Here is a 22,379-nt window from a genome sequence, read left to right as displayed (position 1 = left end):
GTTTCATGAATAATAAAATTCAACTGGAAATCATTGCACAATATTATTATTATTATTTTTTTTAATAAGGAATAGAGCCCTAGCGTGCTCTGAGACAATCCCTTAATTTCTCTCAGGATTCTTGATTTGAACTTTTTCTCAAGATCTTACTGGGTGATAGACATTTAATCTACAAGAGCCTAGGGCTCTCCAGCGTGGAGGTTTTGAGGAAATCAAACCGGGCCTGAGAGATCTAAGAACAGCAAAAACATAAACTCCTTTGATGTATCCACAGTCATCTTTCCCAAAGGCAGTTGTCTCATTAAGTCTCACAGGAAGAGCATGGAGGGCCCTCGTGAAAGGCAAGGCCATGGGACTGGTTTAGACAGGCACTACCAGAGAGGAGAGCTCATCGTTAAGGCAGACAGACAGTGAAAGCTTTTGCAGCAGAGTGATTACGTATAACTACTTTTGACAGCCTGGAGAAAACCAATCTGTAGCCAAAAGGGTTAAGTCAAATTGAAAGGTAAATATTTCTTGTAAGATTGTGAAAGACAGATAATGACCATCAATGGAACAAATATCAATGAACCCAAGAATGGTCATGGTTTGATTTATCTAAAAACAGAGGAGTAAAACTATGTCCAAAGAAGCCATTCACCCAACATGCATTTATGGATTCAGCTCCATTTACGAAGTGACTTCTGGGTGGCAGAGAAGTGAAATCAAGTGCTAGAGGGGTTCAAACTAAAGTGTAAAACATCTCAAAGCTCTAGGAATTCCAATAATAATAATAACAAAGCAACTCCTAAAATATTGTTCTTTAAGAAGAAAATTAACTTTCCCATTTGGGATTATCAGATGACTGGAATTTCAAACTCCACATCATTTTGTGCCATACCACCTTATACTAGGGTGCACTAAGGAGAAGAGGCAAAAAGCAGGGTTATTAAAAACCAAATAAAAATATTGGCATTTTCATCTAAATATATAAAATATATAAACATACATATATAAATATATAAAAGGATGTTCTATGTTAAGCAGGAGAGTGTCACTTTAGGCCAATGTAGTTGCTTGGATAACACTCCTCATTTGGGCATGGGTCATCACCAAGAGGCATGCTTTGCCCATTCTCCCTGCCTACTCCAGATCTCTGATCCCAGCCATCCTTTTTTTCTCTCTGGGGAAAAGTTAATCTGGATGACTGTTTTTCTACCTCCAACACTGCCCAACACTCTTTTTTGCTATCTACAGGGCTATAGGCTAGAGCTGACACCAGAATTTCTTTTCCTACTCTCAACAGCTCATCAGCCTAAACTAGCAGGGTCAGAAAACACCCAGTGGTGGCTTCTTACAGGTTGGGTCATTAAATTTCTTTGCCCACCCACCCAAAAAACCCACTACCGTCGAGTCGATTCCGACTCATAGCGGCCCTATAGGACAGAGTAGAACTGACCCATAGTTTCCAAGGAGCACCTGGAGGACTTCAACTGCTGACCTCTTGGTTAGCAGCCGTAGCACTTAACCACTACGCCACCAGGGTTTCCAATTTCTTTGCAGAGAGTCATTAATAGAGATTTTATAATTTGTTAGAAGTTTCTTTGCCCCACCCCTTTTTATTTTCCTGTTTAGTACCTTGGCTGAGCTAAAAACCCCTTAGATGTCAGCCTCGTAGTATATTTGTTTCAGATATCTAGTTGAAGCTTCCCATTATTTGCAAGAAGAAAATATGCCTTTGATATTCTTTGAGTTACTTCTTTTTTCTCCCCCACCCACCTTAACCATCTGAGCTGTCTCACTCTAACGCCCCCTGTAACACACTCTCATTTTCCTGATTTACTTGAATATCATTGAAATATATGACAGTAAGTTATTTAGTTACAGAGGCTTATTAAAACAGAACAAAATATTATCCAGAGGCGTGTGAGATGCCCAAGGCTCCCCAAGCAGCCTGACTGACTTAGCAAAAAGAAATACAAGTAATGTGATGTTGTGATGTGAGAGGCCCTGGGAGATGTATCTCTAGTATCTTCACTGGCTGGTCATGATTCCTCAAAATCCCAGTATTAGCAGCTCCTTTGATGTAATCAACAAGAACATCCTTATATTCAGCCCTAGTTAGGCAACCTTAACAGAGCCACATAACATCTCAGAGCCTCAGTTTCCTTTTCGTGGGGAAGGAGATAATAAAGCCAGCCTCAAAGATGCTGGGATGTTTATATGGGATTTAGTACATAAAATATTAGAAACATTTCAGTACCTGATAGGTAACTTTTTTTAAGTGACTGTATTATCTAGAAGGTATAATATATTGAACTGCTGTCCACAAGATACTATGCTAGCCCCAATCAGTTTTCTGATTTACTCTACCCAAAAGCATAAACTCAAGGGAATTTAATAAGACAGAGATACTTGAGATTTCATAGGTGTACCCAGAACATTAATGATACTAAAAGGGCATGGATGCCTGAAACAAATTTGTGAAATGTGTGGAAAGCCAGTTGGAACATATGTCGGCCAAAGATGAGAGTGGAAGAATGCGATTAGCTGTTTCACAATTTTATTCACATTTGTAATTTTCCTTTCTGCAGCAAATTACACAGTTGGACAGATAAATCATAAATGCCTTTCCACAAGGTTATGCCAGGCCCTGTGACTAAAAGTACATTGTACATTTGAGATCCTCATTTATATAAAGATATCTCATGCTATTCAGCACACAAGAAGCTTCGTGATCTAGATTCAACCTTCCTCCCTGAATTCATGTGAATTCCCCACATGAAAACTATGCAACAACCACACCAAACTGCTTATGTTTCGGGAAGCAGTGATTTTCATAAACTTCCCTGTATGAGCCCATAGAGCTTCCCGCGACTTGTATTAGTCTAAATTGTTTATTCCTTTAGCTAAATTCTGCTCCTTCAAAACTTAATTTAGCTCCCACTTTTATTTGAATTTTAGTTGCCCTACCCCATAGGCATCCTAGACTTATCCATTTATTGCTAACTTACTGGTGTTACTTCCCCACTGTTTTTGGGCTCCTTAGGGGTAGGGACCGTGATACCCTGACTTGGCCAGCACAGCAGACTGTCTGTCTGGCACGAAGTAGGTGCTTGATAAACATGTGATGAATGAATAAATGTCAGATGGAATAGTATATATAGTCGCTTTTTAAGCAAATTATGTTTCAAAATCATTTCTCAAAAAGATATGAATTGTCCTGTGACAATGCATGAAATTCTGAATAGTTAAATCAGAACCTCAGCCTCTATTCTTTCTAGAGAATGCTAAAAAGACTTTCCTGGCCTTCTTTCACTGAGACTTTACCGTGGGATAGTCAACATGTTACCCTGGGGCAACCAAGGACGAAGTAGGCATCCTTCTCAAGGAAAGAAGTTCAGTCCTTCTCTCTTGATCCTTGCACAGCCCGCATTTAAAAACAAGTTCTGATGCCCTAATGGAGGTAACTTGGCACAGAAAATGGCAGAGGTGGGACCTTTTCTCTGGCTCTAAAGGAAGTTGAAAGGGTTGTGAAATATGCTATTACTGCTGTGAGAACAGAAATGTGGGGTGCTGTGGGTAAGGGAATGGATTCTCTGAAGAGGCCCTTTGAGACAGCCTAGATGATGAAGTTAAAACAACATATAAGGGGCTCAGTGATTCCTGAACCAGGGTGTAGGTTAACAGAGGGAGAGGGGAAGGTGAGAGACTGGAATCTGAATGGAAGAGACGGCCAGTGGATTGTCTAGCAGAAGGGAGTGGTAGCGGCACCTGAACATGATAGTCTAGCTTTCAACTTTCAAGTGGTATAATGTCATTCTCCCCCACTTGATCTCAGCAGTCAGTAAAAAGCTGTTATCTGGGAAGCTTCCAGTGGGCAAATGTTATGTAAAAAAGGGGTCATGTCCATGGAAAATGACACAGTGAAACCAGAGACTCCACCAGCCTGAGACCAGAAGGTCTAGACGGTGCCTGGCTACCACCAATGACTGCCCTGACAGGGAACACAACAGAGAGGAGAGTCCCAGACAGAGAGGGAGAAAAGTGTGGAGCAGAACTCAAATTCATGTAAAAAGACCTGACTTAAGGGTCTAACAAGGACTGGAGGAACCCCTGAAACTATGGCCCCCAGATCCTCTTTTAACCCAGAACTGAAACAATTCCCAAAGCCCACTCTTTAGACAGATTAGACAGTACTGTAAAACAAAAAATAATACATGTGAGAAGTGTGCTTCTTAGCTCAGTCAGATACCCGAGACCAAATGGGCGGCTCCTTTCTGGAAGCAGGATGAAAAGGCAGAAAGAGACAGGAAATTGTTGAATAGATACAGGGAACCCTAGGTAAAAAGGGTGAGTGTGCTGTCACATTGTGGGGATTTTAACTAACGTCACAAAACAATATTGTATAAATTTCATATGAGAAATTAACTTGAGTTGTAAACTTTCACATAAAGCACAATTAAAATAAAAAGAAAGAAAGAAAAGAAAAAAAGAAAAGAGTAAGCAAAGATCAAGAACTCAGCCAAGGAGGGAGTTGGAATTGAAGGTAACTATGAGAAACTTTTTTTTTTTATGAGAAACACTCTCCATTTCCAACAACTCTTTAGTTTGCATTCTATCTCCTATTCTTTCTTCTCTGATACACACAAGGAAGTGATGGTGTTTCCATTCAAGTCTGTAAATCTACAAATAATCTCTAACATCTTACACAGAGAAGGTGAATTAATGAATTAAAGAAATGAATGAATCTTAGCTGCTGGGAGCAGAGGATTCCAAATATGATTTCTTCGTAACACAACTACTTAACCCTTCCACTCATACCTCTCAAGCTTGTGGATTCCATTTTGTGACGATTCCTCCTCTTCAAAGATTTTCTGAATTCATCTATTCAGCTAACAACTACCATCAAGGAACTACTTCACAGGAATGGGAGGCCTTGAGGGGTATGATGTTAAAAGGGACCCCATATTCATTCAACACACAGGCCATATTTGCTTTATAGGCATCCCTCAATGCTATGATAAGATGTCTCAGCAGGGCAAAGTAGGGACCAAAATAATCAAGAAGCCCATCCTACCTCCAGTCCCATTCACCTGATTTTACCCATATGAAAAGTAGGAGGTTAGGAGAAGGTACCCACCCAACTTGCCTTGGAGCTCAAGCAGCTGTGTGGGGTTCTGAAGAGGTGTTCCATCTAGTAGAACTCCATGGAGTCAAATGTTTGATCCTTTCCTCCCTGAACAGAGGTTTAGACTCCACCTTAAATTTCCTTTGAGATAGCCCTTGCTACTATCGATTTGGACAGTAAAGAAACATACTTAAAAAGAAGTTCAGCTGGGTCGAGAGCAGCCTGACATAGAAATTCTTAACTAAAATTGAGTAGCATTTGATAAATCGAGCAAAATTACAAAAGCCAAAACCAAAGAAAGGCTTAAATTTGGTCAAAACAAAAGTGTCTTTGGAAATGTTCTGAGTGTATATTTTCAGGATCAATATAGTGAAAAACAAGCAGTTCACCTGGAGGACACACAGAAAATGGATTAATGGAAGTGGGAACTTTAAACTTTACTTCAGAGAAGTAACTTGGCGTAAGAGGGACTCTAGTCTCATGTGTCTGAGTTCAAATTCTGTATTTGTCACTTAATAGACAGGTGTGACCTTGAGAAAATTATGTAACGTATCTGTCATCTACATTCCTCAACCTTAAGATGCAAAAGTAAGAAAAGCAAAGGTAACCAAAGTGTTATTTGAGATTTAAATAGATGCTCCGTAAATCTAAAATTTCTTTGCTGTATTTTCATTGGCAGTAAAAGAGAAGACTGGTGACTAACACTAAATGGACAATGTGAGAATAAGAAAATAGTCTGTATAATCACACATCCCTGTCTCCCATTCTACAGAAACATTTATCACATGCATTGTGGAAACACTGGCTAAACTGCAACGCTAAATAGTCCATCCTATTTGTTGTTTAAAATAGAGCCTTTCAAATATAAGGAGGGGATTGTGAAGCAACGTGCCTTCATATTAGAAACGTCAGTCGTATTCCTAAAAATGTCAGAACTGGAACTTTTTAAGTTAAAAATAATCACGACCATCAGAGAGCCCTAGCTCATAATGAATTTCTCTTCTGTGTCCTTCTCTCTTTAGGGAAACACTCTGCCTCAATTAATGCGCTTCCTCCACAACTGAAGCAAGATCGCGGTTCCCATTACCATTCATCCTTGTCAGCATCGCAATTGCAAAAGTGTCGGATATCCAGGCAACTCTCATCCAGGCCACATTCACATTGCTGAACTCCAGGGGGAGAGCCACCCCAGTAAGGATGCCTTTCATTTGACCGCCCAATCCACCAAGTAAACGGTGTTCCGTCTGAAAAAAAAGACAGTTAACAAGTCAGGGTTGGGTAAGTCTGAAACAGCAGAGGGTGTCACAGAAAACTCAGTTAAAGTCTCTCTTTTTCTCCCTCTCTCTGTCTCTCACTCTCTGCCTTATTAAAACCCATTGCCTTTGAGTTGATTCCAACTGATAGTAACACTATAGGACAGAGTAGAACTGCTCCATAGGGTTTCCAAGAAGTGGCTGGTGGATTCAAACTGTTGACCTTTTGGTTTGTAGCCTAGCTGTTAACCATTGCACCACCAGGGCTTCTCATTAGCTGCCTTATTCCTGCCATTGAGTTGGCTCCGAAATCGTGGTGACCACCTATACAACAGAACAAAGCATTGCCTGGTTCTGCACCATTCCCGTGATCAAATGTGGACTGGTCTGCTGTGATCCATACAGTTGTCATCAGCTGAGTTTCAGAAGTAGATAGCCAGTCCTTTCTTCCTAGTCTGTCTTAGTCTGGAAGCGCCACTGAAACCTGTTCAGGATCATAGCAACACACAAGCCTCTAGTGACAGATGGGTGGTCGTTTCTCATGAGGTGTGTTGGCCAGGAATCGAATCTATGTCTCCCACGTGGAAGGCAAGAATTCTACCACAGAAACACCACTGACACTCTGCGTGTGTGTGTGTGTATTTATGTATATATGCATACATACACATATTTACTTAAAAACAAAATTTTCATCAAAGTATTTATATGGTAAAATATTGATTAATCACAAGGTTCAGAAGAGTCACAAACTCAAGTGCTTTCCAGAGTAGGCAGATATCACAATTGAGTAAATTGAACCAGATTTTACGGGGAAAAAAAGGTATGCATAAAAGAAATATATTAATTTCCTTTTAATACTACTAAAGAAGAAATGCCACCAGGGCCAAGACTAGCCTGACTTTGCCTGCAGATACTAACAGACTATAAGGAAGGATAGAGAGTGAAGTGAAGGCGGAAGGCTTAGTTTAGGTAAGAGGGTAATCCTGACACACTGCACATTGATTTTTGTCTTGATTCCTCTAGACCCAGGGTTATCATATCCTCTGATTTCCCCCCCAAGGAGGAGAAATCACAAATTTCGAATTCGAAGATCAGGAGAAAGAAAATATATGCACACATACACATATAAAACACGTATACAAATAAAACACATATGTTGTTGTCAGTTGCCATGGAGTCAATTCTGACTCAGGGTAACCCCAAGTGTGCATGACAGAACTACCCCGTAGGGTTTTCAAGGCTCTGACCTTTTGGAAGCAGATTGCCAGGCCTGTCTTCTGAGGTGCCTCTGGATGGGTTCGAACCATCACCCTTTTGGCTAGTAGTCGAATGCTAAACAATTTGTGCTACCCAGGGACTTATATATACATATAAGATGCCCTGGCAATGCAGTGGTTAAGCGCTCAGCTGCTAACCAAAAGGAGAGGGAGAAAGATGTGTCAGTCTGCTTCAGTAAATATTTCAGCCTTGGAAACTCTGTGGGGGAGATCTGCTCTACTCTGTTCTACTCAACAGCAACGGGTTTGGTTTGACCATTCAATTTCAACTCATAACCACGCTATAGGACAGAGTAGAACTGTCCCATGCAGTTTCCAAGGCTGTAAATCTTTGTTGTAGCTGACTGCCACATCTTTCTCCCACTGAGCTGCTGGTACATTGGAACTGCCGACCTTTTGGTTGGCACCCAATCACTTAATCACTGCACCACCATGGGCTCAACAGCAACAGGGTATAGAGAGAGAGAGAGAGAGACATGGTGATGGCCAATAATGTATGGTCAAAAAAAAAAAAAAAAGAAAAACAAGTCCTTCTTAAGGCTGGATTTAACCCATACAAAGCTGGTACACAACTTCTAATTTCCAGCCTACACGGTAACAAAAAACATTTTTAAGTCTTGTCTTTTTCAATTTCTGTGTTTAGTTTAGTAAAACCTGTTGGGTTTTTCTTCTATGACAGAATATTTCAGTAGTTTAAAATTGGCTATCACTCAGAAGACAAGAGTTCAAAGCTACAAATTGTCCATGTTTACAAAAGCAGTGACATTCTCCACAAAGGCGCCATTGCTAATACTACCATGAAGGTCACCGGGGCCAAGAGGAAGAAAGACAGCAATCTGGCCTTCAGAGAATCTGTAGGTCATCAGGAAAAGAAAAGAAAGACTATGAAGAGCTGAAGCATCCTGGGTGCTGATCGAGAGAGCATACAGTCCAAAGCATTAAACTCATCCAAATACCTCTTTGCCTAAAATGTCTTAAGCCATTGATCATATCTTCCCCCCACCCCCTTACTCCCTGGCTAAAATTCCAGTTCAAGATGTCTGTTTATCAGTGCTTTCTCTTTTAAGAATAATTTTAAATGATACAAATGCTTGTTCCTAGTTTAGAATAAGCCAAAAACACAAACCCATTGCCACTGAGTCAATTCCGAATCATAGCGACCCTATAGAACAGAATAGAATTGCCCCATACGGTTTCCAGGGAGCACCTGGTGGATTCGAACTGCTGATCTTTTGGTTAGAAGCTGAACTCTTAACCACTATTCCACAAGGGTTTTCGGTTTAGAACAGTTATAAATTATTGTAAACCAGTTTAATTGAATTGCTTTCTTTCTAAATCCCACCTCAGATAAGCCACACTGAAGGGGCTGAAACGACTGTCACATTTGTTTCAAGCAGAGAGCTTAGGTGGTTTGTCCCAGTGTGTGTGTCCAGATAGCATGACGGTAAAGTATGGTATATTTGAATATGTTGGTAATATTGATGTTGGGTCTAAAAAACGGGAAGAAATCGTTCCACCTTTCTTCTGTTCCAAGACTGCCCAGGCCTCTTCTCCCAGTCTAGAATTCAGACCACATAGTAAAATTCAGCATCACCAGGGGTTATTTTTTGTTTTTGAGCTACCCCAAGGTTGTTAAAAACCAAACCCATTGCCATCAAGTCGATTCTGACTCATAGCGACCCTATAGGACAGAGTAGAACTGCCCCATAGAGTTTCCAAGGAGTGCCTGGTGGATTTGAACTACTGACCTTTTGGTTAGCAGCTATAGCTCTTAACCATTAGGCCACCAGGGTTTCCCCAAGGTTGTTAGCACATTAGTAACATTGTTATGAATCCCAAACAACTGATTTGTATACAAATTCTTGTGCATTTGTTACCTTCTAATAGTATTTCCAATTGTTATTTGTTGTCTTAACCCCATAGAATTCCATTAACTGCCTAAAGCTTTATTGTGCTTCGAATCCATGAGTGCCTCGTACCACTGAGGCTCTGAATTCACCCCCTAAAGTCTGGCAACCAGTTTTTTTTTTTTTTTTTTGCTTTGGCTTATTTATATGTTTTTATTATAAATATTTTATTTTGTGGTTGAAAATATACACAGCAGAACATATATACATTTATACATGTACGTTGTACATGTACGATTCAGTGACATTGATTACATCCCTCAAGTTGTGTAAAAATTTTTACCATCTTTTTACAAACTGTTCTCCCTCCATTAACACAATGTCACCACTCACCAAGCATCCTAACCTTTTAAGTTGCTGTTGTCAGCTTGATCCCATATAGACAGTTCCTTAAAAGACCACAATGCTCAAAGTATCTTTTACTAATTAAGTTAAACTATTGTTTGGTATTATTTTTTTTTATTGTTTGGTTTAAAGAAGACTTCAGGGGACATTTTTTGTTTAAGGTGTAAAGATTATCTCAGGGGTTAATCGAGCCTCAATGGCTCTGGAAGTCTGAATTCCATGAAAATTCTAAATTCTATTCTGCATATTTCCCTCCTTTTGATCAGGATTTTTCTATAGAATCCTTGATCAAAACATTCAATAATGGTAACAGGCCACCATCCAGTTCTTTTAGTCTCATGACAAAGGGGGTAGTTCCATTTCCTCCTCCTTTTCCTGACTCTCCTTCCTCTGTTGCTCCAGGTAAATAGAGAACAATTGTTCCACCTTAATTGGCCACTTGCAATCTTATATGACCCCAAACACTATGCTACAAACTAGGAGGTAGAACAGAAGAACTGAACACAATATTAGGCCAATTAACTGGATGTTCTGAGAAACCATGACCCTAAGCTACCAAATCAAGAAACCAAATCCCATGAAGTGTTTAGTTCTATATAAACAGCCTTAGCAGCTCGCTCTCTCTCTCTTTTTTGTTATTTTGTTATAAATGTATCTATCACACACTTGCCAATTCAACTTTTTATGGGCGTACAACTTGATGTTAATTACATTCATTAGCTGTACAACCTTGGTCTTAATCAATGTCAATCGTCCATCACTGTAAACTGAAACTCATTGTCCATAAGCAGTAACTCCCCTCCCTTCCTCTCTCCTGCCCCTGGTAACCATTAATTAACTTTGGTCTCTATTCATTTGCTTGTTCTTGTCTTTTTATATAAGTGAGGTCATATAGTATTTGCCCTTTTGTGATTGACTTATTTTATTCAGCATAATGTCTTCAAAGACCATGAGTGTTTTAGCATGCATCACGACTTCATTTCTCTTCCTGGCTAAGTAGTATTCCATCGTATATATGTAGCAGATTTTATGCATTTATTCATTACTAGTCATTTAAGTTGTTTCTTTTGACTATTGTAAATAGTGCTGCAATGAACACTGGTGTACATGTCTCTTTCTGTTGCTGCTTTCAAATCCATTGGATATATTTCTAGCAGTGAGGTTGTTGGGTTAGATGGTTGTCCTATTTTTAGTTTTTTTGAAGAACGACCACACTGCTTTCTAAAATGGCTATAACACTTTGTGTTCCCTCCAGCAATGGATAAGTGTTCCAGTTTCCCCGCATCCTCACCAACATTTGTTAGTTTCCTTTTTTTTTTTTTAATCTCAGCCATCCTAGTGGCAGTGAAATGGTTTCTCATTGTAGTTTTGATTTTCATCTTTCTGATGGCTAATGATGTTGAGCATTTTTTCATGTGCTTGGTGGCCTCTTGAATATCGTTTCTGGTGAAATGTCTATTTACTTTTGCCCATTTTTGATTGGATTGTCTCTTTGTCATTACATTGTTGAAGTTTTATATGTATTTCGGTTATTAGATTCTTATCTGATATCTGGTTCCTGAAGATATTCTCCCAATCTTTAGCTTGTCTTTTCACCGTTTTAGTAAAGTCTTTTGATGAAACAAAAGTATTTTATTTTTATGGGGTCACATTTGTTTTGTCTTTTGCTATTCATACTTTTGTGATTATATCAGATAACCCATTGTTAATATAGGCCCAGCAGCATAGTCTCCATATTTTCTTACAAGAATTTTATGGTTTTAGTTTTCATTTTTAAGTCCTTAATACATTTTTAATTTGTTTTTTGTATGGCATGAGGCATTGATTCTGTTTCATTTTTCTGCCTGGGGAAATCCAATTTTCCCAACACCATTTATTGAAGAGACTTTTCTTTCCCCATTGAATGGACATAGCAACACTGAAAAAATCAGTGGACTGTACATGTATGAGTTCATTTCTAGACTCTCAGTCCTATTTCATTGGTTTATGCATCTGTTATTATACTAGTTTCAGGCTGTTTTGATTACTGTAGATGTACGGTATATTTTGAAATAAGAAACTGTGACTGCTTCTACTTCGTTTTCCACCTTCAAAGTTGCTTTAGCTATTTGGAGCCTCCTGACATTCCATATGAAGTCGAGGATTGGTATTTCCATTTCTGTAAAGAAGGCTGTTGAAATTTTGATTGGGATTGCATTGAATCTATAGATTTCTTTTGGTTGTATTGATATCTTAACAATATGAAGTCTCTCAATCCATGAAGAATACATTTCCATTTATTTAACTCCTTTATAATATCTTTCAGCAGTGTTTTATAATTTTCATTATATAAGTTGCATTCCTGGTTAAATTTATCCATAGGTATTTTATTTTCTTAGATGCTATTATAAATGGAATTGTTTCTCTAGTTTCCATTTCAGATTTGTCATTGCTGGTATATAGAAACCCACCTAAATTTTTATCTTGTCACCTTGAGGACTAAGGTAAACTTGACCCAAGCTGTGGTATTTTCAATCATATCATATGCATGCAAAAGGTGGGCAATGAATAAGGAAGACCAAATAAGAATTGATGTCTTTGCATTGTGGTGTTGGTGAAGAATATTGAATATACCATATATGCCAAAAGAATGAACAAATCTGTCTTGGAAGAAGTATGACCAGAATGCTCCTTGGAAGCAAGGATGGCGAGACTACGTCTTACATACTTTGGACATGTTATCAGTAAGCATCAGTGGCTGGAGAAGTACATCATACTTGGTAAAGTACTGGATCAATGAAAAAGAAGAAGACCCTCCATGAGATGGACTGACACAGTGGCTGCAACAATAGGCTCAAGCATAACAATGACTGTCAGCATGGTGGAGGACTGGGCAGTGTCTTGTTCTGTAGTACACAGGGTCACTATGAGTTGGAACCAACTGGATGGCACCTAACAACAATAACAACAATATCTTGTACCCTGCAACTTTGCTAAATGCCTCTATTAGAGCTACAAGATTTCTTGTGGATTCTTTGGGATTTTCTTTATATAAGAATAGACATAATTTTACTTCTCTTCCAATTTGTATACCTTTTTCTTATCTTTTTCCTGTAGCTACAACTTCTAATATGATACTGAGCAGAAGTGGTGAGAGTGGGCACCCTTGTGTTGTTCCCAGTTACAAGGGGAAACCTCTCAGTCTTTCTTCATTAAATACAGTGATGGCTGTTGGTTTTTCATATATGCCCTTAGTCATACTGAGAAACTTCCCTTCTCTTCCAATCATCTTGAGGGTTTTCATCAAGAAAGCCTGTTAGATTATATCAAATGCCTTCTCTGCATTCATAGAGATGATCATGTGTTTCTTTTCCTTTGTTCTATTGATGTGGTGTATATACTGATTAATTCTCTGATGTTGAACCATCCTTGCATTTCTGGAATGAATCCCATTTATTCTTTTAATATGCTGTTGACTTTGGTAGCTAATATTGTGTTGAGAATTTTTGCAACTATGTTCATAAGGAATAGTGTGCCATAGCTTTCTTTTCTTATGATGTCTTAGTCTTGTTGGTATCAGGGTTATGTTGGCTTCACAGAATACATTAGGGACTATTCCTTCCTTCTCTACCTTTGGGAAGAATTTAAACAGGGCTGGTGTCAATTTTTCTGTAAAGATTTGGTCAAATTCTCCAGTGATGCCACTTGTCCAGGATTTTTGTTGTTGTTGGGAGGTTTTTGGTCACTGATTTAATTTCTTCACTTGTTATTGGTCTGTTGAAATTTTCTATTTTCTCTTGAGTCAGCTTATGTAGGTTGTGTGCTTCTAGGAAATTGTCCATTTTATCTAGGTTATCCAGTTTGTTGCCATACAGTTGTTCATAGTATTTTGTCATAATTCCTTTTATTTCTAGCAGGTCAGTTGTAACTTCTCCAGTTTAATTTCTTACTTTGATTATTTGCATCTTTCTTCTGTTTTTTTTTTGGTTATTCTGCCAAAAATTTGTCAATTTTTTGCTGTTTTCAAAGAACCAACTTCTGTTTTTTGTTGTTGTTGTTTGTTTTTCTGGTTTTGATTTCATTTATTTCTGCTCTGATCTTTGTTATTGCCTTTCTTCTGGTAGGTTTAGGATTAGTTTATGCTTCTAAATCTAACTCTTCAAATTACAGATTTAGGCTGCTGATTTCATCTCTTTTTTTTTTTCCTTGTAGGCATTTATTGCTGTAAGTTTCCCTCTTAGCACTGCCTTTACTCCATCTCATAAGTATTGGTATGTTGTGCTTTCATTTTCATTTAACTCTCAGTAATTTGTGATTTCTTCTTTGAATTCTCCCTTGACGCATTGGTAGTTTAATAGTGTGTTTTATTTCCATATGTTTGGGTATTTTTAAGGTTTTTTTTTTTTTTCCTGTTATTGATTTCTAGTTTCACTCCATTGTGATCAGAGAAAATACTTTGTATGGTTTCACTCTTTTTGAATTTGTCTAAGCTTGCTTTGTGACCTGATATGTAGTTGATCCTGGAGAATGATTAGTGTGAACTGGAGTAGAATGTATAGTATGCTGTTGTTAGATGGAGTGTTCTATATATGTCTGTTAACTGTAATTGTCTTATGGTGTCATTCAGGTCCTTTGTTTCTTGGTTGATCAATGTGGTGTGTTGAAGACTCCAGCTATTATTGTATTGTTATCTATTTTTCCCTTCAATCCTATTAGTGTTTGCTTTATATATCTAAGTGTTCTAATGTTAGATGCGTATATAATTACAGTTGTTAAATCTTGATGAATTGATATTTTATCACTATATAATGTCCATCTCTATTTCTTCTAATATATTTTGTCTTAAGGTTTATTTTGTCTGATCTTAAGATTGATACTTCAGCTCTCTTTTAGTATTACTTGAATGGAATATTTTTTCCTTTCCATCTTTCATTTTCAACTTATTTTTATCCTTGGTTCTAAGGTGCATTTCTTGTAAACAGTACATAATTGGATTTTTTTTTTTAATCTATTCTGCCACTCTCTGCCTTTTAATTGGAGCATTTAGTTCAATTACATGCATTTTAATTGCCAATAAGAAAGGACTTGCTTTGGTCATTTTTTATTTGTTTGCATGTGTGTGTTATGACTTCGTTGTCTTTTTTTTTCCTTTAATACTGCCAACTTTGTTTTTTGTTGATTTATTGTAGTAAGTCATTTTGGTTCCCTTCTCCTAAGATATTTTCTTAGTGGTCACCATGAATATTAGATTTGACAACTTGCATTTATAACATCCTGGGTAAGTTGATATCAACTTAACTTCAGTAACATAGAAATTCTATACCTATATTGTCCTCTCCATATTGTTTTTGTTATTGTTGACTACATCTTTATATTTTTTGTCTATACTTTTTATGTTTGTCATTAGAAAGCTTGAAGAACAAAACAATTAGAACCATCAAACATGGATATTTTTTAGTAGTCCTTATACTTGCTCATGCAATTAACTTTACTAGAGAACATTCCATTTATGTATGGCTTTGAATTAATTTTTAGCACCTGTTCTCTTTCATCTGCAGGATTCTCATTAGTATATTTTGTAGGGGTGGTCTGGGGAATATGAACTCTTACAGCTTCTGTTTGTCTGAGAATGTTTTTATTTCACTCTCATTCTTGAAGGATAGTTTTGCTGGGCATAGTATTCTTGGTTGACAGTTTTTTGTTTGTTTTTCTTTCAGCACTTTAAATATATTGTTCTGTTGCCTTCTGATCTCCACAGTTTTTGAGGAGAAAATGACATTTAATCTTATTGGGAACACTTTATATGTGACTGCTTCTCTGTTGCTGCATTATGGATTCTCTATCTTTACTTTTTGAGAGATTGATTATGCTGTGTTTCAGTGTAGATGTCTTTGGGTTTATCCTACTTGGATTTCTTTGCTAGTTGGGGGAGTAGTTTCCACTTAAGTAACTCACCTCCTGTCCCCACTGCTGGGGACCTTCAGTAGGAATTTGTATTAGTCCAGCCGTCTACACTTACTGGGAGGGAAAGGGCTTGGTACACTCCTCACAGACTCCCAGGGAGGCCTTGCTTGTTATTATCAGAGTCCCATGAGTAGTATGTCAGCAGAGTATGTATGCTTCAATCAAGGTGCCTGCTTCCTAGCACACAGCAGCTTTTAGTCAGCAGTCCTCAGTGCTGACAGGAAGGGGGTGCAGAAAGACCCAAATTGACTGTTAGGGGGATTTATCCTGTAGATTTGGGGAGCTTGAACTATGGGTGTGCAGGTAGGCTGGTAGAGCGCTGGCTGTAAACACAGGCTGCACTGTAGACAGTCTTCTGTAGCAATTTACAGTAGCCTGGCTGCCAACAGTTACCAGGTGGGGGAGGGGTTGTTACATCCCAAACAAACCCCCATGGAGATCTATCTTGTTGCTACCGGAGACACATGGGTAGTATGTTGGCTGTGAGTACAAGCTCCATTCAAGGCTCTGGCAACTAGTTTAAGGGTTACAAATGGTTTTAGCTAATTAACTGTCAACAATCAAGAAGAAAGGAAAGAAGATACCCAACCAAACTCCAACTCATGGTGACTGCATGTGTTTTAGAGAAGAACTGTGTTCTATAGGGTTTTCAATGGCTGGTTTTGTGGAGGTAGATCATCAGACCTTTCTTCCAAGGTGCCTCTGGGTGGACTTGAACCTCTAACCTCTTGGTTAGCAGCTGGGTATATTAATCATTTTCACCATCCAAGGACTGACTCTATCACTATTATCCATCATCTATCATCTAACATCTACCACTTATCTCTATCGATACGAAGGTAGGTTTTCATTTCAGATGTCTCTTCTTGGTGTTTCCTCCCCTGTAGGATATTGGGTAGACCATAACAAATGATGTACTGAGGATCAGAAACGATTTTTGAGTTGCCAAAATCCATAACTGTAATGATGAAATCAGAAAGAGAATCTCTTTCCCTAGCTAGAAATTTTGACTGGATATACACTTTTTTCTCTTGACAAAGTTCTTTCAAAAGTGAAAGATAAAAGCTTTGTTATAAATATTTTATTTTTTTAATCCACATACATTCAACATTATTTACTGAGAATCTCTAATATTCCAGGTTTATTCTAAGCACTTGGGATAAATCAGTTAAGCAAACAAACCAGAACAAACATACAAAACATGCTGTCACAGAGCTAACATTCTAGCTGTAAGAAACAGTCAATAATAATAATAATTAATAATTTAATAATAAGTAATAACTTAGTATATTGAATGGGATGAGTGACAGGTTCAGAGGATCAGGAGTGCTGTGCAGAAGGGTGTGTGCTGCAATTTTAAGTAGAGTGGTCAGGGTCCCTGGAAAGATGAGCTCTGAGATGAACTTGAAGGCAGTGGGGGAGTCATGCGTGGATGTCTGGGGATGAGAATTTCAGGCAGAGAAAATGGTCAGTGCAAAGGCCAGAAGAATAAATTAGGGCATTTTCTAAAGCTTATAGTCAGATTTTTAAACTGCACTTTTCAAAATTTTGAGGAAGCCCTAATAAGAAGGTTCAACAACAACAACAAAAAAGAGTAGAAAACAGGTAAAATTACACCAACTTTAGAACTTGTACCCATCAGTTTCTTGGTTGCAAGCTTAGTCTACACGCTGATGGTTACAAGCACAAAAGGTATTTAATTAGGAAGATATTATGCTGCTTACAGAATCCCAGAGATGGAAGAAGTGGGCTTTAGACAAAGCAGAAACATGTTGCAGAACTAGCCTGATGAGGAGACCGGCCTCTCTTGCTGACCCTGAACATTGAGTGTTAGGACATCAACTTAGCTGAAGGTGCTGTGCTGTCAGCACCACTTCCCTCCAAGGAGCTCAGAACAGAATGAATGCCCTGTCTCCCCAGTGATAGATGTTCCCATGGTCCCTGTACTTGCAAAACAGAAGCTCTGTGCAGAACTCATAGCTGGTGCTTACTTCCTAATCAGAGCCTCACACCTAAGGGTCTGAGTGATGGAGCATAGCACAGAGGCCAGAGTCCCAGCCGCAAGGGAGAGTGGGAATGTGAATCCTGAGCTCTATGCTATGAAGGTTGGACTCAGAGAGTGAGTTTTCCCTGACACAGAAATGCTATTCAAAACATAATGGGCAGGTATGAAGGAGTCAGGTGTGTGCTGTGGAGCTAAACAGGCATCTAGTATCACTTCATTAATCAGTACTTTAAACCCTTGAGATATCAATTTATCCTATAAAATAGGGTTATTAATCCAAATTCTACTTCATTAAATGGTTCAAATGAACAAAGGACTCCATGAGTGCCAGAGGATGGGGGTAGGGGTGGGGGGCAATAGTTTTGCTTTTGACATCCAGGTGAACACACATGCAGCAGAATGGAGGAAGGGGATATTCATCCCATTGCTGCCTGCACCATAGGTGATACACAGTAAAGAAAACATCTGCAGGCTTTGCTCTTCCAGGACCTGAGATGCCAGGAGTTTAGAGCCTCCTTGGTAAGGAAGCAGTAAGGAAGCAGTGCTTGGCCCCACCGGCAAGGACTTCTACCAGAAAGCCAAGGAGAAGAACATGAGGGGGATTGGGAGTCCCTGGGAAACCCCATAAGGAACTCCCAGCAGTAGCTACAGAGGTCTTGGAAAGGGGGGCAGGTCCTTGGAGACAAGACGACTGAGGAATTGTGTTAACTTAATTACTATTATTATTGCCATGTGACCTCAGGTATATAAACAAGGTTTGGGAAAATTCAGCTTACATAGATATTAAAAAAATGAACAGGCAAACAAAAACTTCTAAGAGAGTATACAGCTTACAGTGTGTGCAATAAGCAATCACAAAAGGTGATCATATACCCTTTGTTAATACAAATATATATCACCAAAAAAAAAAAAAAAAAAAAGACAAAGTGTACTCACTCTGAGGCTTATGCAAATAATAAGTGCAAACCTTAATGAGAACATATAAGGTTACAGGCAGGGTTCTAAAGTACTATACATATATTAAGCCATTTAAGCATTACAATAGCCTTTCACAGCAGCCCTATGAGGGAGGTTCGTATTATTATTATCCTCATCTTATATATATAAAGAAGATGAAGCAGAGTGGGATTAAATAGCTTCCTTGAGGCTACACTGACAGGCAGTTCAGAGTCAAGATTTGAACCCATGCACTCTTGCCCAAGAGTCTATGGGCTTGATCCCTATGTTAGACCACTATGTTTGGTATATGGGGAATAACTCATGGTTGAAAAGTTTGAGACTTCTAAGGAAAATATACATTGGTGTATTTCGGTTATGAGAATAACTAAGAAAATTATAATAGATACTTTCTCATATTCACTGAAATAAAGACAATAAGTAAATAATTAACCACATTAAGTTGTATAGAAGACCTAAGCTCAAACCCAACTTGCAAATGCTTAGTTAAAATTATGATTTTCCCAAAGTATGAAATCTGGAGAAAATATGAAGCCAGTTAGTTGTGCAATTGTATGGCTTAATCACTATGAACTGTTGAACAGAGTTAAAATTGGAGATCTCTCTTTAATCTTACAATTGTTTTAAGTCTTGACAACCTGGGAAAGAGTAAGCACAACAGCATCCCAGTGGGAACTCTAGGTACTGGCAGGAGAATCTGGCCTCTTCCCACTGCTATGAACAGTCCAAGCATAATTCCAAACAACAGCAGAAGGGAGCTGGAAAGTTCTGTAAGTTCATAGAGATGGTGCTATTGTGCTGAGCCATTGTTTTATTGTCAGTGCTGTTATTGTTTGTCTTTATGTTACTTCTGAGTTTAGAAGTAATACATGCTCATAGTCTTTGATTCTAATAAACTGAATATGCTAGCAGGAAGAATTTTAGCTCTCATTCCTTTTGTTCTTACAACTTGAAAAATTTCTGATTGATCAGCAAATATGTGTTGTCATGGGCTCATGGGAGTAAACTTCCCTGCTCCACTGGTGTTAGGTTTGGCCCTGTTACATGTTTTGCCCCTTGGAACGTGAACAGAAATGACAGTTCCGAATCTAGATGTTAAGAGGTATTCGTATTTTGACTTGTTGCTTGGGAAGCGTCTCCGACATTAGCATGGGAACATGCCCCAGACACTCATTGCCTCTCCCAGCCTGGCCCCAGAATGAGCCAAACAAGGTAGAGCCATCCCAGAGGACCTACGGATGTGTGAACCTGAGAATACGTGCTGAATGTTGTATACCAGTAAGCTTCAGCAACTGGTTATATGACATTATTGTGAAATAACTGAACAAATACAACTTAGATATCAACCATATGAAAAAGTTCTATAGGGGTTAAAAAAAGGATATAAATAGAATGATCTACTATGGGTCTCTCTTGAGATACTTGTAAATTGGTTAGCAACATAAATAAAGAGACATAAAGAGAATGTGAAAAATAAAGGCAAAAATCAGGTCTGTTTTGGACCAACTAGTTATCTATCTGCTGGCCCATAAAGGGAAGTAGTTGTAGCAGATGCTTGAGAAGTCAGACAAGAAATGACTCCTAGGACCCATCTCTGGCTACCCTTCTTCCTCTCCAATGTATTCCTTACTTGAACCCAATCTGTGCTCACTGTGATCCTGTCCCAACACAGTTCCAATTATTGGCAGGGTAGCCTTGACTTCCATGCCGAAAACTGTCCCGTTCAAACATGGCGCTTGGTTCTGCCTGCAATTTCTGTATCAGCTTTCTTCACTGGTGATGGTCCTGATTCAGCCCTTTGGGCAGCAATAGCTCGTACCCACGTGTTCAGTTAGAAACTCTTCAGAGATTTAGAGAAACGTGGTTAAGTGCTACGGCTGTTGACCAAAGGGTCGGCAGTTTGAATCCACCAGGCACTCCTTGGAAACTCTATGGGGCAGTTCTACTGTGTACTATAGGGTTGCTATGGGTCGGAATCGACTCGATGGCACTGGGTTTTTTGTTTTTTATCCCCATAGCTATCAATTTGATCATCACTCAGCTAAAAGTTAGATCTGGCATCCATTTCCCAAATCATCCATTTCCCAAAGCTTCCAACCGTAGGAGATGCAAGACTGAAAATTGTGTGTGCGTGTGTGTGTGTGTGTGTGTGTGCAAGTACCTATCTATCCACAAAAAAAAAAAAATTAAAAAATAATTCGATGAATTCTTAATTCTACATTATGTAAAGGTCATGCTGTAATATATTAGTGGTATAAACTTTAATAAGAGACTATCCTGCCTAAGGAGCTGCAACATTCATGGGAAGAGAGACATGTGCCCAGCTACGTATAATTAAAGGTAGAACAAGATAAGTGACAAAATAAAGTTTGTTAGTTAGGGAAGCTTAGAATAAAAAACTATGAATTTTGTCCAGGGACCCAGGAAAAAGTTTGTGGAAATGTTGATATTTGACCAGAGGCTTGATATTGGGAAATATCTCAGCAAACAACGGCTTGAGGGAAGAGTTTGTGCAGGAGGAGTCACACACGAGGGAGGGGTGCATTTTCAGACTGCATCTTTAGGAAACAGCTATTTGGAAGAGTGATAGATCTCTTCACATACTAAATACATTTTATTTTATCGATGATTAAGGATTGGAGGCTTACCAAAATAAGAGAGGGGAACAATGCCTCTGAAGTTGTGAGCTCAAGTAATTACCAATGATTGCACCAAAATATTTCAATGTTTAATGAAAATACAAACCATTAAAGCACTGGTTTGGGAAGGAAGATTCTGGTGACTGAAGAAAATATTTTATATACTCCTTCTTTCAAAATAGAATATCATTTCTGAGGAAACATTTAGTTAGAAAGAAAAATAACCTCTCCCATATCAGTAAATAATGGTAGACATTCATCAAAGTCAGTCTTGGTCTTACTGCTTGCTGGTCAGGATCATTAAATCAGAACACATGTCTAATAGTCTGATTAAGAGCTAGTCAGTGACATTAGGAATTAACATTTTTATAATGTTGTTCAATGTTCTCTTCTCTCTGCCTATTTAATTGCACTGAGCCCAAATGGGGGAAAAAAGTAAACAAACAATGAAAAAAGATTAATGTTAGTGCCTCTCAAAACAAATGATAAAAGTCACAGTGATGAGGTCATTTAAAGCTGGGCTAGACAAAGCTTTCTAGAATGTACCACAGGGATCTTTCCTGGTTAGTCAAACAGGTGGACAAACAATTAACTTAAGTGACTTTATTTGCATTGTTTAAGCTTTTGTGAGAGAATATAATATCACTTTGCATTTTGATAGCATATTTTATCTGAAGAGGTGCAATGAAGAATTCCAGCAAGGTTAAGTGGCTTGTTCAGCGTCACGTGGTGACTGAGGGAAAAGCTGGCCTTGAGGCTCTGGGCCCACTAGGGCCCGTTGCAGCACAGCTCATATCCTGAACATCCACGTTTACTTAGCCTCAAATGCCTGTTTTCTTTTAATGCCTAGAAACAGATTGAGATCATGTGATTCTCACAGGTGAAAATGTCCAGTGAGAGATACTATTATAAATGTGTGGTAACAAATGATAAAGAATAAAGA

General features: G+C 38.6%; 1 protein-coding gene across 1 annotated transcript in view; it reads right to left on the bottom strand.

Annotated features, from left to right (window-relative positions):
• Positions 1–22,379, bottom strand: part of CNTNAP5 (contactin associated protein family member 5) — a 1,201,383-nt gene that overhangs the window by 234,421 nt on the left and 944,583 nt on the right. The window contains exon 14 of the mRNA XM_049889068.1: positions 6,198–6,354. Within this exon, the coding sequence (XP_049745025.1) occupies positions 6,198–6,354 (157 nt within the window). The remainder of the gene's footprint in view (positions 1–6,197; positions 6,355–22,379) is intronic.

The sequence above is a fragment of the Elephas maximus genome, chromosome 6 (genome assembly GCF_024166365.1).
Source record: "Elephas maximus indicus isolate mEleMax1 chromosome 6, mEleMax1 primary haplotype, whole genome shotgun sequence".
Classification (NCBI taxonomy): domain Eukaryota; kingdom Metazoa; phylum Chordata; class Mammalia; order Proboscidea; family Elephantidae; genus Elephas; species Elephas maximus.
This window is presented reverse-complemented; position numbering and strand designations above follow the sequence as displayed.